The 14,456-nt window shown below is 33.5% G+C and overlaps 1 protein-coding gene across 1 annotated transcript in view; it reads right to left on the bottom strand.

Moving 5' to 3' along the window:
* The window catches only part of LOC123549848 (NXPE family member 1-like), a 72,792-nt gene extending 69,294 nt beyond the window's left edge, over positions 1-3,498 (bottom strand). Inside the window, exons 1-2 of the mRNA XM_045338287.2 lie at positions 2,892-3,498; positions 2,271-2,386 (exon numbers count right to left, since the gene is read on the bottom strand). Coding sequence (XP_045194222.2) covers positions 2,271-2,386; positions 2,892-2,918 — 143 coding nt within the window. The 5' untranslated portion in view covers positions 2,919-3,498. The remainder of the gene's footprint in view (positions 1-2,270; positions 2,387-2,891) is intronic.
* Positions 3,499-14,456: the final 10,958 nt, after the last annotated feature.

Genomic DNA, 14,456 nt, shown 5'->3' with positions numbered 1-14,456 from the left:
TACTACAGGTTGTTACGTTCTCCAGTAAAAAGGCGCAAAAGTGTTGTTATGGCATTTTTCGTCCAATATTTGTCTGTTGTGTTTTATGCCTTCGTCCGAAAACAAAATTGAATATTTCAGATTGTATTTTGCCTAGAATCACTAAATCTCATATAAGCACATTAGCTCCTTCATTTGCAGTTGTCAAAAATATCAATTAATTTGTATAAAACAAACAAAATTTGCCGTCATTTTATGTTTGCTATTTTTGTTCACGTGACGTCACAATTACGTCTCTCTATCCGGTTCTAGCGTTTTGTATTTATACTTGAAATGAATTAGAAATAAAAGACAAAAGAGAGAAAAAAAATAAGGTTCAGAAAGAAACCTCCAGAATTGTCACTAACGAAACTTAAGAGTTTCAGTTAGAGGAGTACGTCTCCGAAGCGCAGCAAGTCCAGGTTGCGCAGCAAGTCCAGTAACAGGAGCAAGTCAAATTCGGAGAGTAAGACTTCCAAGTGCAACAAGTCAAGTTTTGCGTAGGAAGTCCAGTGAAAGAAGCAAGTCTAATTCGGAGGAGTAAGACTTCCAAGTGCAGCAAGCCCAGGTTGCGCAGCAAGTCGAGTAAAAGGAGCAAGTCTAATTCGAAGGAGTAAGTCTTCCAAGTGCAGCAAGTCCAGGTTGCGCAGCAAGTCCAGTAACAGAAGCAAGTCAAATTTGGAGGAGTAAGTCTTCCAAGTGCAGCAAGTCCAGGTTGCGCAGCAAGTCCAGTAAAAGGAGCAAGTCTAATTCGAAGGAGTAAGTCTTCCAAGTGCAGCAAGTCCAGGTTGCCCAGCAAGTCCAGTAAAAGGAGCAAGTCTAATTTGGAGGAGTAAGTCTTCCAAGTGCAGCAAGTCTAGATTGCGCAGCAAGTCTAGTGAGAGGAGCAAGTCAAATTAGAGAAGCAAGTCTAAGAAACGAAGCAAGTCTAAGAAGTGAAGCACGTCTAAGAAGCGAAGCAAGTCTAAGACGTGAAGCAAGTCCAGGAAGTGAAGCACGTCTAAGAAGCGAAGCAAGTCTAAGACGTGAAGCAAGGCTATAAAGCGCAGTACGTCTAACAGGCGCAGCAAGTTTTAGGGGTGCAGCAAGTCTAACAAGCACAACAAGTCTAACAAAAGCAGCAAGTCTAAAAAAACGCAGCAAGTCCAATCGGTACAGCAAGTCGAGTATATCTAGGAACCACGGTTATATCAGGAAACCTTCATCGTGTATACTGTGTGGAAGTTACCTCAGATATTGTCACCATTATAGTTAACCCAAAACTTGACAGCAGTACCATCCTATTCAACAGAGGATATAATTTTAATGAATTTGCTTGTTGTTAATGTTATCATGTGAGTAATTCTTACTTTCAAATGTACGCTTGAGGTGTTTGGTCAGTTGTAGGATCGTTATTATAAGTTCATTATAGAAAATTAGCAAGGTAATGGTTACATAGACTGGTTTCCAAGGATAAATTAATATGTATTTAAAAATATCACTATTGTCTACCTAAAGATGATCAATTTAGATCATAGTTCCTGTATGAAATATCATTTCGCAGTCAAAACAGATAAAAATGTTATTAGAAAGCAAACTTCGCAAACTTTATTTGAAAATTGCCGTTTAAGTACAATCAACCATTTTCTTATATTATCATCATGGCTATTTCAATATAACAATATAAAAGCACCAAAATATTGATCATTATTCAGAGCGAAAAAATCACAAAACTTTTTGGCACATAATGGCTGTTTCATTATTATTGCTAAAATATAAAATGTTAAGAATTATGTACTTTTAAGAAGATTAGAATAATCTAGACCCAAACTAAGTGTAGCTTTGGGATTTATTTCCGAATCGTTTTAGTTGTACAATGATAATTGGCAAAGAATACCAAAATGCATATCTTATGAACAACGACAGTTTTATCGATATCTTTCAGCGTTTATTTTTATTCTGTTTTTATTTGCCTTAAATTCTCAGGGGTTGTACTTTTTTATTTACTCTTTGTATCAGATATATTCAATGATCGTACAACTATAACATTCAGTAAATGTTGAGTTCTGCTCAACTTGGGGCTAGAAGGAGTAGACGGTAGCATGCATTTTCACTACCGTCCATGAACAGGCTCAATCAAACCGAGCCTGCAACATTTTCGTTTTTGACGTGTTGGGCGAACTTTGAAGTTTCCACTTTCTTCTATTTTAACAATTAAGAAGAAAAAACAAACAAAACTTTGATGTACACGTGAAACATTGAATAAATCTTACCTGTATGTGTGATTTATGTGATCAACTGACTCTTGGACTTCGTTTATTTTTAATATGGAACACACATTCATGGCTAACACATAAAGGATGAAGGACATACATAGCCAAAACCTTGTCTGTAATGTTCATGATTAAAAGCACTTTAAACACTTTGACAATATATAGCAAAACACATACATTCAACGAAATCAATTGCTTGTTTCTTAAAAAAGGGTAATAGAAAGAAACATACAATCATCTACTAAAATAACAACGATTAAAATGAAAAGTAACAATAACTTTAAAACATTGTTTAACCGTAATGTCCAGTGATAATATGCAATAATGTTCAAAAAATTCTCTTAGTCAAACTTAAATCTAATCAATATTAATGTCGTTGTTATAAATGTTAACACACTGTTGATGGAACCTTCCTAAAGCCATGGAATATGAATTACTTATTGATAAATGATGTCTCAATACTAGGACAGACTTTACACTAAACAATGAGCCATTAATATGTAAAACAATAATAGATTAGACAAAGAAATAGGAGTAAGATGTACTTAATGGCAAACATATTTATATATTGAATCAGAATGACTCATGCTAATTAGTTTTGGAAAACTTTATACTACTTACCTTTTTTTGTTTAAAATTTACTAGCATAGTTTGTTTCTATACAAGACAATTATCATTGAGCAAAATGTGTAGACCTTAATATGTCTTCTGTTATCGATGTATTTTTAAAGTGATGATCCTGTAATTTCCCATTGAAATGTTACATTATTTTATAAAGGACAGACAGCCATAAATTGACAACATTCTTCTGTTTGTTCTATTTCCAGTAAAATGGTATTCATTAGATATACATAACTCAAACGCTATAGCGAACTCGCCAAGTCAGCTTTTTTAAAGTCCCTTCTAGTCCTGATAATTGTTGTTGACTCGAATTAATACCATATAAACTTAATAACTATTCACTTTGTTAGATAATGAAAACGAACCTTCTTAACACCACAATGTCTTGTTTTCTGCTTGATTTAAATGCAAGTTACAAAGACTACTTGTCTTCATGAAGTCTAGATCAGTGTAAATATTGGGTCAATCTACATATAAACACTTTGTTACATCTTCAAGTCAGAGATGAAAAATCTTTAAGCCTCTAGTTAGCATATTCTATCTGATGTATTTAAAAAAAAATTGTTTGTCTTGATACAAAATTAAAATTGAGGATTAAATTGGGATAATTGAGCCTGGTATCCACCATGGCCGAATTCCATAAACCCCAACAAACATTTTGATGTATGATATCATACTGTACTAAAATGCCTACGGATTTATTTCTCGGGGCTTTCACCAACTGTCTATGTTGTTAATTTTATAATTTCTAACAACATTGTCAAAATCATACATTATTTGATTACAGTGTACTGTATGCCAACGTTATTACCTTTTTTCACAAGTTCGCTATGTTGTGCGTCTGCCGGTCAGATTTTCCTAATCCCTGGGGAATTATTTTTTATGTAAAAGGGTTATACATTCTATTTTAAGGTTTTGTTAGTCAGTTGAGAGCCAAATGAATTGAAATATATTTCTTCGCTCTTTGCTTGCTCCTGAGTTTCTAAAAAAAAATTAAACAAAATGTTTGTTTTCGCTCGCCGTCTCATTTTTTTTCAGAACAAAATCCGATAAACAACTTTTCAACTGTTCAATTTGGTGTGGCCCCAGGGAAAAAGTAACTTAAAATGGGTGGGGGTACATTACTTCGGGCAAAAAACTATTTTGCTATTTAATGTCTAAACATAAAATTGTTTTTAGAACAGGAACACCCAATTATATCCTTCTCCCTAACATATTCCCTATGATAGAAATAATTAAGATTTTGTAACTTCCAAAATATTCATTCACAATAAAATATTCTAGGGGAGGTCTTAAACATGTTTGTTGACTATAAATATGTCTGCTCCTAGTATGTGAAAAAGGCAAACATTAAGAACATTAGCAATGAGTATTGAAATCTTTAGCAAAACGTTTTCACGTGGTCCAAATTTCTATGCTGTTAAGATCGGTGTGCAAAACTGTTATATATGTCATACAAATATCATGGTCGTATCTTAAACAAGAGGGCCATGATTGCCCTATATCGCTCATCTGAGTTTAACTGCTTGGTTAAACAAATTTCTTCGCTAATGCTTCAAAAAACAAACAAGAAAATAGATGAGAAGTTCATGGTAAAGATTCTTCAAGGTAAATACTGAAATCTGTTAAAAATGTACAGATTGTACACATCTCTTTGCTGTAGCTTCAAAAAGCAAGAAAGTAGGTCAGTAAGTCAGGATTAATAATATGTAGGATCACGATTGAAATCTTATCAAAAGTTATACAAGCGGTCCAAATTTCCATTCTGTATCTTCAAAAACAAGAAAGTAGGTCAGAAGATCACGATTAAGACTATTCAAGATGAGTACTGAAATCTGTATAAAAATATAATTATCCACATTTCTATACTGTAGCTTCAAAATCTAGGCCAGCAGGTCAAGATTTCAATAGGTCAATGTCACAGTCAAGTGACATCTAATTACTTGGGATCATCAGGTAATTATAATTAAACAGTCTAGGAAATATGATCAGATAATTTTAAACTTTTTTCCCTATATAACACAAACAAGTGATCCCCGAGGCGGGACCTCTTTTCACCCCAGGGGCATAATTTGAACGATCTTGTTAGAAAACCACTAGGCAATGCTACATACCAAATATCAAAGGCTTAAGCCTTGAACTTTAAGCCACGAAGATTTTTATTTTTTTCCCTATAAAAGTCTATGTAAAACTTGGGAACCCCAGATGAGGTCTCTTTTAATCCTAGGGTCGTAATTTGAATAATCTTGGTAGAGGATTCATAAGCAATGCAGCATACCATATCAGAAGCCTAGGCCTTGTAGTTTCAGACAAGATTTTTTAAGTCTGTTCCTATTCAAGTCTATGTAAAACTTGGGACACCCGGAGTGGGGCCCCTTTTCACCCCAGGGTACTTATTTGAATAATCCTGGTAGATGACAACAGGGCAATGCTACATGCCAAATATCAAAGGTCTAGATCTTTCGGTTTTAGACGAGAATTTTTTAAAGTTTTTATCCTATATAACTCTATGTAAATTTTTTGACCCCCGGGCCGGGCCTCTTTTCACCCAGTGGTATAATTTGAACAAACTTTATAGAGGACCATTAAATGATGTTACATGCCAAATATTGAGTCTCTACGCTTTGTGGTTTTGGACTAGAAGATTTTCTACGTTTTTCCTATATAAGTCAATGTAAACCATATGACCCCCAGGGCGGCGCCATATTTGACCCTAAGATGATAATTTGAACAATCTTGGTAGAGGACCACTAAATAATGCTATATACCAAATAACAAAGCCCTATGATTTGTGGTTTTGGACAAGAAGATTCTTAAATTTTTTCCTTTCGGTTGCCATGACAAGCAAAGTTCCGATGTAATTCAATTCTTAGAATTTTTTTTAAAGAAGACCATCCAAAAAACATCCTTGTGAAGTTTCGTCAGAATTGGCTTGGTGGTTTAGGAGGAGATGTTGTTTTTTAGAAAAGTGTGGACGGACGCCGGATGCCGGATGGTGAGTGATCACAATAGCTCAACCGGAGCCTTTGGCGACTTATAAAGAAGTAAATCAGTGAGTAGGTCAAGGTCACAGTCAAGTGACCCCCTATTAGGATAGGGAAAATAAATGTTTAGAATAGATTATCATCTGAATTAAAGGACAATAACTCTGAAGTTACAAAATAAATCCAACGATATTGTGTGTGCACAATCACATTATAGTGATCTAAATTCTGTTTAAGTTTCATAGTTCTAGGTCAAATATATCAAAAGTTATGATGCAGAAATTTCCATATCTATAGTACCCTATATAGTTAACACTAGAAACTTTTAAGAGCAATACCTCTAGTGTTACTTAGGCAATCTGACTGAAACATGACGGGCCGCATAAACTCATAGTAGTAAACATGTGTATGAAGTTTTATATAAATATTCTTAACCACTTCTTAGAAACGGCTCCGGACGGACGGACGGAAGAACGGACAACGCCAAAACTATATCTCTCCGACTTTCATCAGGGCATAATAAAATTCTAAGTAAAATGGGGCATAACTCATGAAAATATTGGTGCCAGAGTTACGGACCTTGTGTCATGTGATGTGGGTGATGGTGTCAAACAAATATTTTAAGTCTAAATCAAATCCATTTAGTAATAACTGAGGCAGTGTGTAAGTGCGCCAAAACTTAACCGGAAATTCTAATTACAAGAGATGGGGAATAATTTGAACAATCTTGGTATAGGACAATATTGCAATGCTACAAACCAAATATCAAAAGCTGATTTTAGTCAAGAAGATTTTTAAAGGTGTTTTCCTTAGTTCTTCGAATGTGGTCACTCTGAAATGGAATGTGATTCAATTCATGCTTCGAATTAACATGCAAAAATAGCAAAATATATATGTTTCATCAAAATTGGAAACAGTAATAAATTTGGCGAGACGCAGTAAGCCATATGTCGTTGTTCCATTAAAACCTGAAGATTTTCTATACTTTAAAATATAGAAAGACCAGAACTTATGTAGAATGAAATTGATGTGGATGGGGAGGAAGTTACCTGGTTAAAAGAAATGGATACAAGTGCGCCCTAGTAGTATCTTAATGTGCTACGATTTTGAGCCGAATCATATGAAGGAGATGCAAGTGGTTTCCAAAATGGGTAGAAGAAAACCGAAAAATATTCTTAGGCGACCACGACAGGCGTATAAGGAGAAGGTACAAATTCTGCAAAGAAGGCCGATTTTTTGTCGGTAACAAGCGGAAAAGGATTCAATTACAGCTGCCAATTTCTACCTCTTTACAAGTTCGAATGAATGTAAGAAAACAGTTGCGGTAAAAGGTACCATCTGCAGTTTGCACATTTTATTTCGACGAACAAGTACTTTTAACTGTGCCAACGGCAAATAGCACCTTTTACCCCTCAATATTTCTTAAGTTTGTGTAAATGGCTGTTGCAAACTGCAAATAAAATAATTTACTACAGAATATTTAATGGTCATTACATATAGGCAAAACAAAATAAATGTTCATTCTTTTTTCGGAAAAAGACGGAATTTCAAAAAGATCCTTTTTTGCGATTTTCTCAAAATGTTAAAATGTAAGTTGGCACCTTTTACCTTTAAACCCTCGATATGACGTCTTGCAAATATAAATAACTTTATATTGTCATATAAATTACCATTTTATTGCTTATTATCATTATCGTTCTTATTATTATTTCTGTATTTTTCTTACGTCTGATTATAGCATGTTTTGTTTTGAAGGAACACGCAAAAATTAATAGCTTCAGGAGTTATCTCGTATGAGCAAAATATGTGACCAAGAAGCCAACTAGATTTCATGGAACTGATCTCTAAAGAGTGAATACATATTGTTACGTTTGCGACTGAAAAGCTTAGTTAAATCAAGAAATGATAATAATAATAATAATACAGCAACATACGACAGCACATATATTAGCGTCTCTCTTATGCGTAATAATTCCCGAAACAATTGCAGTTAGTGTTTATGTTGGACCTTGTAAGATATGTAAAATAAGCGGAAAAGTTTAATGTGTTCTACAACGAATCCAATGTTATATCGTTAATTATAACGTCTATTGAATGACATCGAAACACTAGTAGTTAAACCAACATTTCCGCGAAAATTGAATAACACCCCATTCCTAATTATGTCCACATAGTTCATTTTTTAAGAAAAATTTTGAAATTAATTTAAGCAAAGGAACAACATTTAAAATCTATATGAACACAATCAAGTATGCTAATCCTGATCTTAATAAACCTAAACTTACTATAGAACCCGGAAGATATATAAGATTCTATCTGGTTAATCCAGTAAATTGATTTATTTCCATTTGTTTTCATTTTATATAATGGGAATATACAATGATATCAATGAAAAAGAAAGTAAAATAGAAAAACAAATAATAAAAAAAGACATCCTTTGTTTTTAGCATGTTATACCCAAGATACCGATAGTGGATTATTTCAATGGAAAGTTGTAAATGCTAGTCCTGGTTTAGTTCAAAATGGTAATAAGGTAACAATTAAACAATATGCGTCTTAATTATTCTTGTTGATGCAATTAAAAAAGATAAAGGAGAAGTTAAATTACAACTAAAAAGCAAAGAAAATAAAATTCTTCAAAGTTACAATACCAAAACTAACAGGAAAATGAATCTATTTCTATTAATTATACCGATCAATTTCAAACAAATGATGTAATTTATATTAATTCTTTAAACGTTAAAAATATTCAATTAACAATTTATGGTTCTATTAGTTAATTAATATTATCATAGGCTAATGTATCAATACCGTTATGAAGAATATATCTTTTGTCGTCATAACATGACAAATATGTTTTATTGACACTGCGAAAAAAATAGTTAATATACGGGAGTGTACGGGATTCCGTATATTACCAATATACGGGAAGAAATGCGGGAAAACTTAAATACGGGCGTGCACGGGACTTGTATATTTAAAAGTCCGTATACTAATAAAATACGGGTTTCCGTATACTATGAAATACGGAATTCTTGATATACGATAACCCGTATATTATTGAAATACGGGAATTTTTTAAAAGGGTTATTCTGATCGTATACAACACTTTATATTTCCCGTATATGTCTGGTGTACGGGAAATAAATTAACCCGTATATTAAGGAAATACGGGCCGTATATTTCCCGTATATGTTTCGTATACAGCCTCGTATATTTCCCGTATATTCTGGAAATACGGGATATGAATAATTTGTATATTTCGAAAATACGGGACTTATATTTCCCGTACATTGTTCGTATACAACTCCTTACATTGCCCGTATATGCCGGAAGTACGGGATTTAAATGATTTGTATATTTCGAAAATACGGGACTAATATTTCCCGTATATTCCTGGTATACAACACCGTATATTTCCCGTATATTCTGGAAATACGGGATATGAATAATTTGTATATTTCGAAAATAAGGGACGTATATTTCCCGTATATGCTTTGTATACAACTCCGTATATTTGCCGTATGTGGCGGAAATACGGGATTCAGAAATGTGTATATAATCCTACTTAGTAATGTTTGGCAAAAATATAAATGATTATAATGGTCATTAAAAGTTTAGAGCAATAATTAAAAGGAAATTCAGTTCTCCAAGTTTTTGCTAGTGGTATATGACACTTTTAGGCTAAAATTGCAGCAAAGATTCATGGGTTAATGATTCATTGCTGTTTTATATACATTATGATAGAGCTTTTGAAAATCTATATATACTTTGAAATGAAATATGCATGTTAGTTGCCTTTATTAAAGCACAAGTGTGACCTTGATCTTGAAGCGAGCAATCCGAAACATGCGCTCTGCACGTCGTCTCGATGTTGTTGACATTTATGCTAAGTTTCTTTAAATCCTTCAAGCAGTTCAAGAGTAGATATAATTACAGAGTGGACGCAAAACAATATCATATAACTTTTGACCTCTATGTATGACCTTAATATTGAAGCGAGCCATTAAAACGTTGTCTCGATATGGTGAACATTTGTGGCAAGATTTCTTCGAAATCCTTGAAGGGTTCAAGAGTTACAGAGGGGTTACAGAAAAGCTAACGGACAGAAGGAAACCAGCGCCATATCATTACACGCACCCTTCGTGCGTATAAAAATCAACGACATTGATTAATTCATCCTTTCTTCCATGTTTCGAACTTTCTACAATGTACAATATATATATTCCTTCGTGTTTTCATAATTTCTACATTCAGAGTATACAGACAAAGAATCCAGTCCCGATATTCACTAAATTTTTCATTCATAATCTATATTAGACTGAAAACGTTTGTCACGGGGTACCGAAGGTAAACTGCGTTAATTATAAAGCTTTATTTAAACGGTCGTAAAAATTCCTCCGTGGTGTGCTGGTCAAGATGTTTAGGGGCTTTATATTGCCTAGGCAATCCGGGTTTGATTCCCAACTCATAAATATCTTTTGCTTTGTTTAACATTCTTTTAATAAAAAAGTTTGCAAAGAATAACTTGTTCTAATGTTCATAATATGACCAATTTTCATTTTTAAAGAAATTAGCTAAAATCTGGAGTCAAGGCCCTTTAATATTGATAGAAGAAGATGGATTTCTTGTAGTAAACTCATTCAAATGAAAAATCAAGGCATGGAATAATTCATTCTTTGTTTTTGTGCGTCCAAAATTGAAAAATAAACATTCGCGAACCATCGCAAATATAAACTCAAAGACCTCTAATAATTCATCCTTTCTTCTTGTATCTTGCATGTTTTTCTTCTTCTATTTCAATACAAGCAATTAGGATTGATTAAGCTATCAATTTCTATCCTTGTCGATACTAATGAAAAATCATTATGAATGATAAGCCATGCAATCAATATATGTAGTGAAAATTATATTCTCCGGCCATTTCAAAGGACAAACGTTTTGCATGTTTTTGAACGTGTACATGTATGTCAAATGAATGAATGAATTAATAAATGAATGAATGAATGAATGAATGAATGAATGAATAAATGAATGAATGAATGAATGAATGAATGAAATATATGTATAGCACTAATATCTCACGAACTGATAAAAACATTCGCGGGCTAAAACAGGTATAAAATCAAAGACATGAATAAATCTATCATTTCTTCTTGCGCGTTTACATTCAATCTGGATATCCGATTGAGAAACAAATTCATTCATCCTTATTTATTTGTAGTGACAAACACATTCGTGTATCATCGCCGTTGTAAAAATCAAATGCATGCATTAATTACTCTTTCTGCTGCACATTTCCAACGCTTGTGTATACAATGCAAAGAATTACTAGTATAGAAAAAAATAATCAACTAATCCATCCCTGTTTTATACAGTAACAATATAAGACCTTCCGTAGAATGTAACACCAAAGACGTGTGTTGATACTTTACTTATGAAATTGATTCTAAAATAACAACAAGATATAATAAATCAACTACCTGAAAGGAGTTTGTTTCAAGAGAATAGGACAGTTTGAGCAAATTCCTCGATTTTTAAGCGTGATCGCGAAAATATTCTAGTGCCATGACTTCCTACTCGCATTTTTTTATTCTTACTCGAATTTTGCAAGATCCTGGTCTGCTACCGTCCGGGTAAGTCGTTTTTGTGTTTTTGTTGGATTTCATGTAACATCGATACAATTATTGATCCTATAACGACTTGCCAGTTTTTTGGTGAAGGAATACAACAGGTGCCCTCCGTGCAATATTTTGTCACGAGTTGGCACCTGGGTAGCCCCACCGACCATCCGTAAGCCAGCTTGATGGCTTTCTCACATGGAGAACACCCCGAATGAGGCTCGGACCCTTTATCGGTGAGGGGCAAGTTGTTTGAAGTCAGCGATCTAAACCACTCGGCCACTGAGGCCCCATTCGGGTAGGTCGGACCTTTAAACCAACGTGTAGATAAAATGACATTTTGTTTTTTAAGAGAGCACATAATTAACCGTAGTCATTCATTTTAGTTCAATTCAGAGAGCTATAAAATGTATTTTATACTTCTTTGTTTTATTTTAGCTGTTACTTATGAACTATTAAGTGAAATATGTGTTCGTATTTTAAAAATAATTCCGCGGATGCTTCTATGTATACTACGGTTGCATAGGACGTTACGCTCATTGTTGGCGTACATTAGCGTAAGTGACGTTATCGTATTTTTAGCCGTTTTGACGTTACAGGGATTCCTTGGGGTGGTTGGACTACAGTTTTCATAAATTAATGTCGTTTCGATATTTAAGGAAATATTTGATATTGATTTACATATAGTATTTATTCAATCAAATTATTTATCAGACAGTGAATTATATTGCGATGTTTAGATACAGTTGTAATACGTATGCGTTATTTAGTTTTCAAACGTATCATCGACGTTACATTAATTTCACGGCTGTGACATCTTGGCTAGATTTTGCAATCTTAATGTGTTAAATTTAATTCATATTCAACGTAAGACTTATGCATATCAATTTGCAGACAATTGTATGTACTTTTAGAATGTAGTCGAAGTTTTGTAAACACATACATATTTCTTTAAATATTTCAGCACGTAACAACTTCGTCATTTTATTTTATTTTTTTGCATTTTTTGACACGTGTGACATCGCGGCTAGATTAAAGTATACATATATTAAACGCCATTATCAAAGTCAAAATAGGACAAAATCTTACTAATTCAAAAGTAGAGTTTATGTACGTTTTGTCAAAATAAGTAAAAGAAAATACAGAAATTTTAAACAAATCCTGTCGAGGAATGAAAATAAAACCTTACGTTTTCAGTTGGATCTGTCTTTTGCGTCCTGTTTTTTTACAGGAAGTATTGAACAGCAAATGACTGCAATGACGTCAAATATAGTTAACGTCACGTCACCGAGTCTTCTTATTTGACGAAAAAAAATAATTTTATGAATTTACCAAGCCGTTAAATAATTCGCATTGGTAAATTCTGTTACATCTTACATGACGTTTTTGTGTTGTTTTTTATAATGATTCTATATCGAATTAAATTTTAACTATTTGTTAAACGTTAATGCGATCACATTTACTAACAGGGCGATTGTTTTGCCTTTCTTGTAATATAAAAAGATAAACAACCGTATTTCTAAAACGAATTCCATGAAACATTGAAGTGAAAGAAACTGAAAAATTACCGATGTTTTCCAACAACGTACGCAACGTCATAGCGGGGACATAGGAAACATTTTATTTATCACGTGCGAACGTTTTAGCTACCACGTGCGAACGTGTTAGCTAACACAAGCGAACGTGATAGCTAACAAGTGCGAACATGTCCCCTCTATGCTACCGTAGTATACACTGTTCCAAGTTATTTCTCGTTGTTGTAGTTTCCGTTGGTAGTGACCTGGCACTCATGAATATTTCGTATGTTTCCGTAGATTGATTTCAGTGTTCGACCACAAATAGCAATATAAATATTACATATATAACTCCTAATTGATATACTGTTGCATGTGCAGGTAAATGAGTGGACAAGCGGTGTTGATGCCAGTATCAGGGTCGTGGGTTCGAATCCTACCTTACCTTTTCCCCCAAATTATATATGCAAACTTACCAATACCACTTATTTGATCAAACGTATCGTGATATTTATGGTCTATTTACTAAAAGTTATCATATTTACTCGTTGTAACAAAGTAGAATAATTTGTTTAAAGTGTTTTAGATAAAAAGGCATGTTACCCGTCATAAGCGTACTAGAATATAAATACTACAAGAGAAAACAATGAAAAAAAATAAAAATATGATACATAAATTAATGTAAAAATAAAGGTTATTAATATAACCCGGCCCGGCCCGGACCGGCCGAAACCACGGAAATAGCCGATACCGATTGTACGGAAACCACCGGAAACTTACGGAAGGAAGGCTAATATAATTACGAATGATATCGTGTTGATATCAACTTAGATATTTAGAATTTAGAAAAAAACACTGGACTTTATGGTGTCCGCGAGGTATTTCTTTGATGAATGAGTTAAGGATGAGGATAAAAATATAGGGTACCGTGTGTAATATTTCTCAATATTCAACGCTGCATTCTTCGTGCGCAATCGGTATCCCGACCTATCCTAAATTTTTGACCAGACCCTAAATGTTTTTTGGTCTTTGAGATTTTTTTTAAATTTTTAATAAAAAGTTTAAAGAACTGCTAATTCTATGCTTTAAAAATGGTCAGTGATATTAGAAATTATTCGTATTCATTTTTTCTTTTTGACACAAAAATAATTTCCGGAAAGTCTCACTGAATAAAAAAAGAATTAAAAAAACTGCCTACTTACTACCTATTTTTTTAGGCATGTTACCGGACACAAAGAATTATTAAGGCCTTGGGAATGTACATGTGAAACAAAAATTCTTTTTTGTCTGTGTGTGTTTATAACGTAAGCAAATTGTGGATTAATAGACCAAGCCTTTTTTCGATGTTCGTCATTTCTTTACCGACATTGTGGAAGTTAAACTACAGAAGAAAAAAAAAACAACTAAGAAAACACTGAACTTTATGAGGCCCGCGAGGAATTCCTT

This window comes from Mercenaria mercenaria, chromosome 6 (assembly GCF_021730395.1).
Source record: "Mercenaria mercenaria strain notata chromosome 6, MADL_Memer_1, whole genome shotgun sequence".
Taxonomy (NCBI): Eukaryota; Metazoa; Mollusca; class Bivalvia; order Venerida; family Veneridae; genus Mercenaria; species Mercenaria mercenaria.
This window is presented reverse-complemented; position numbering and strand designations above follow the sequence as displayed.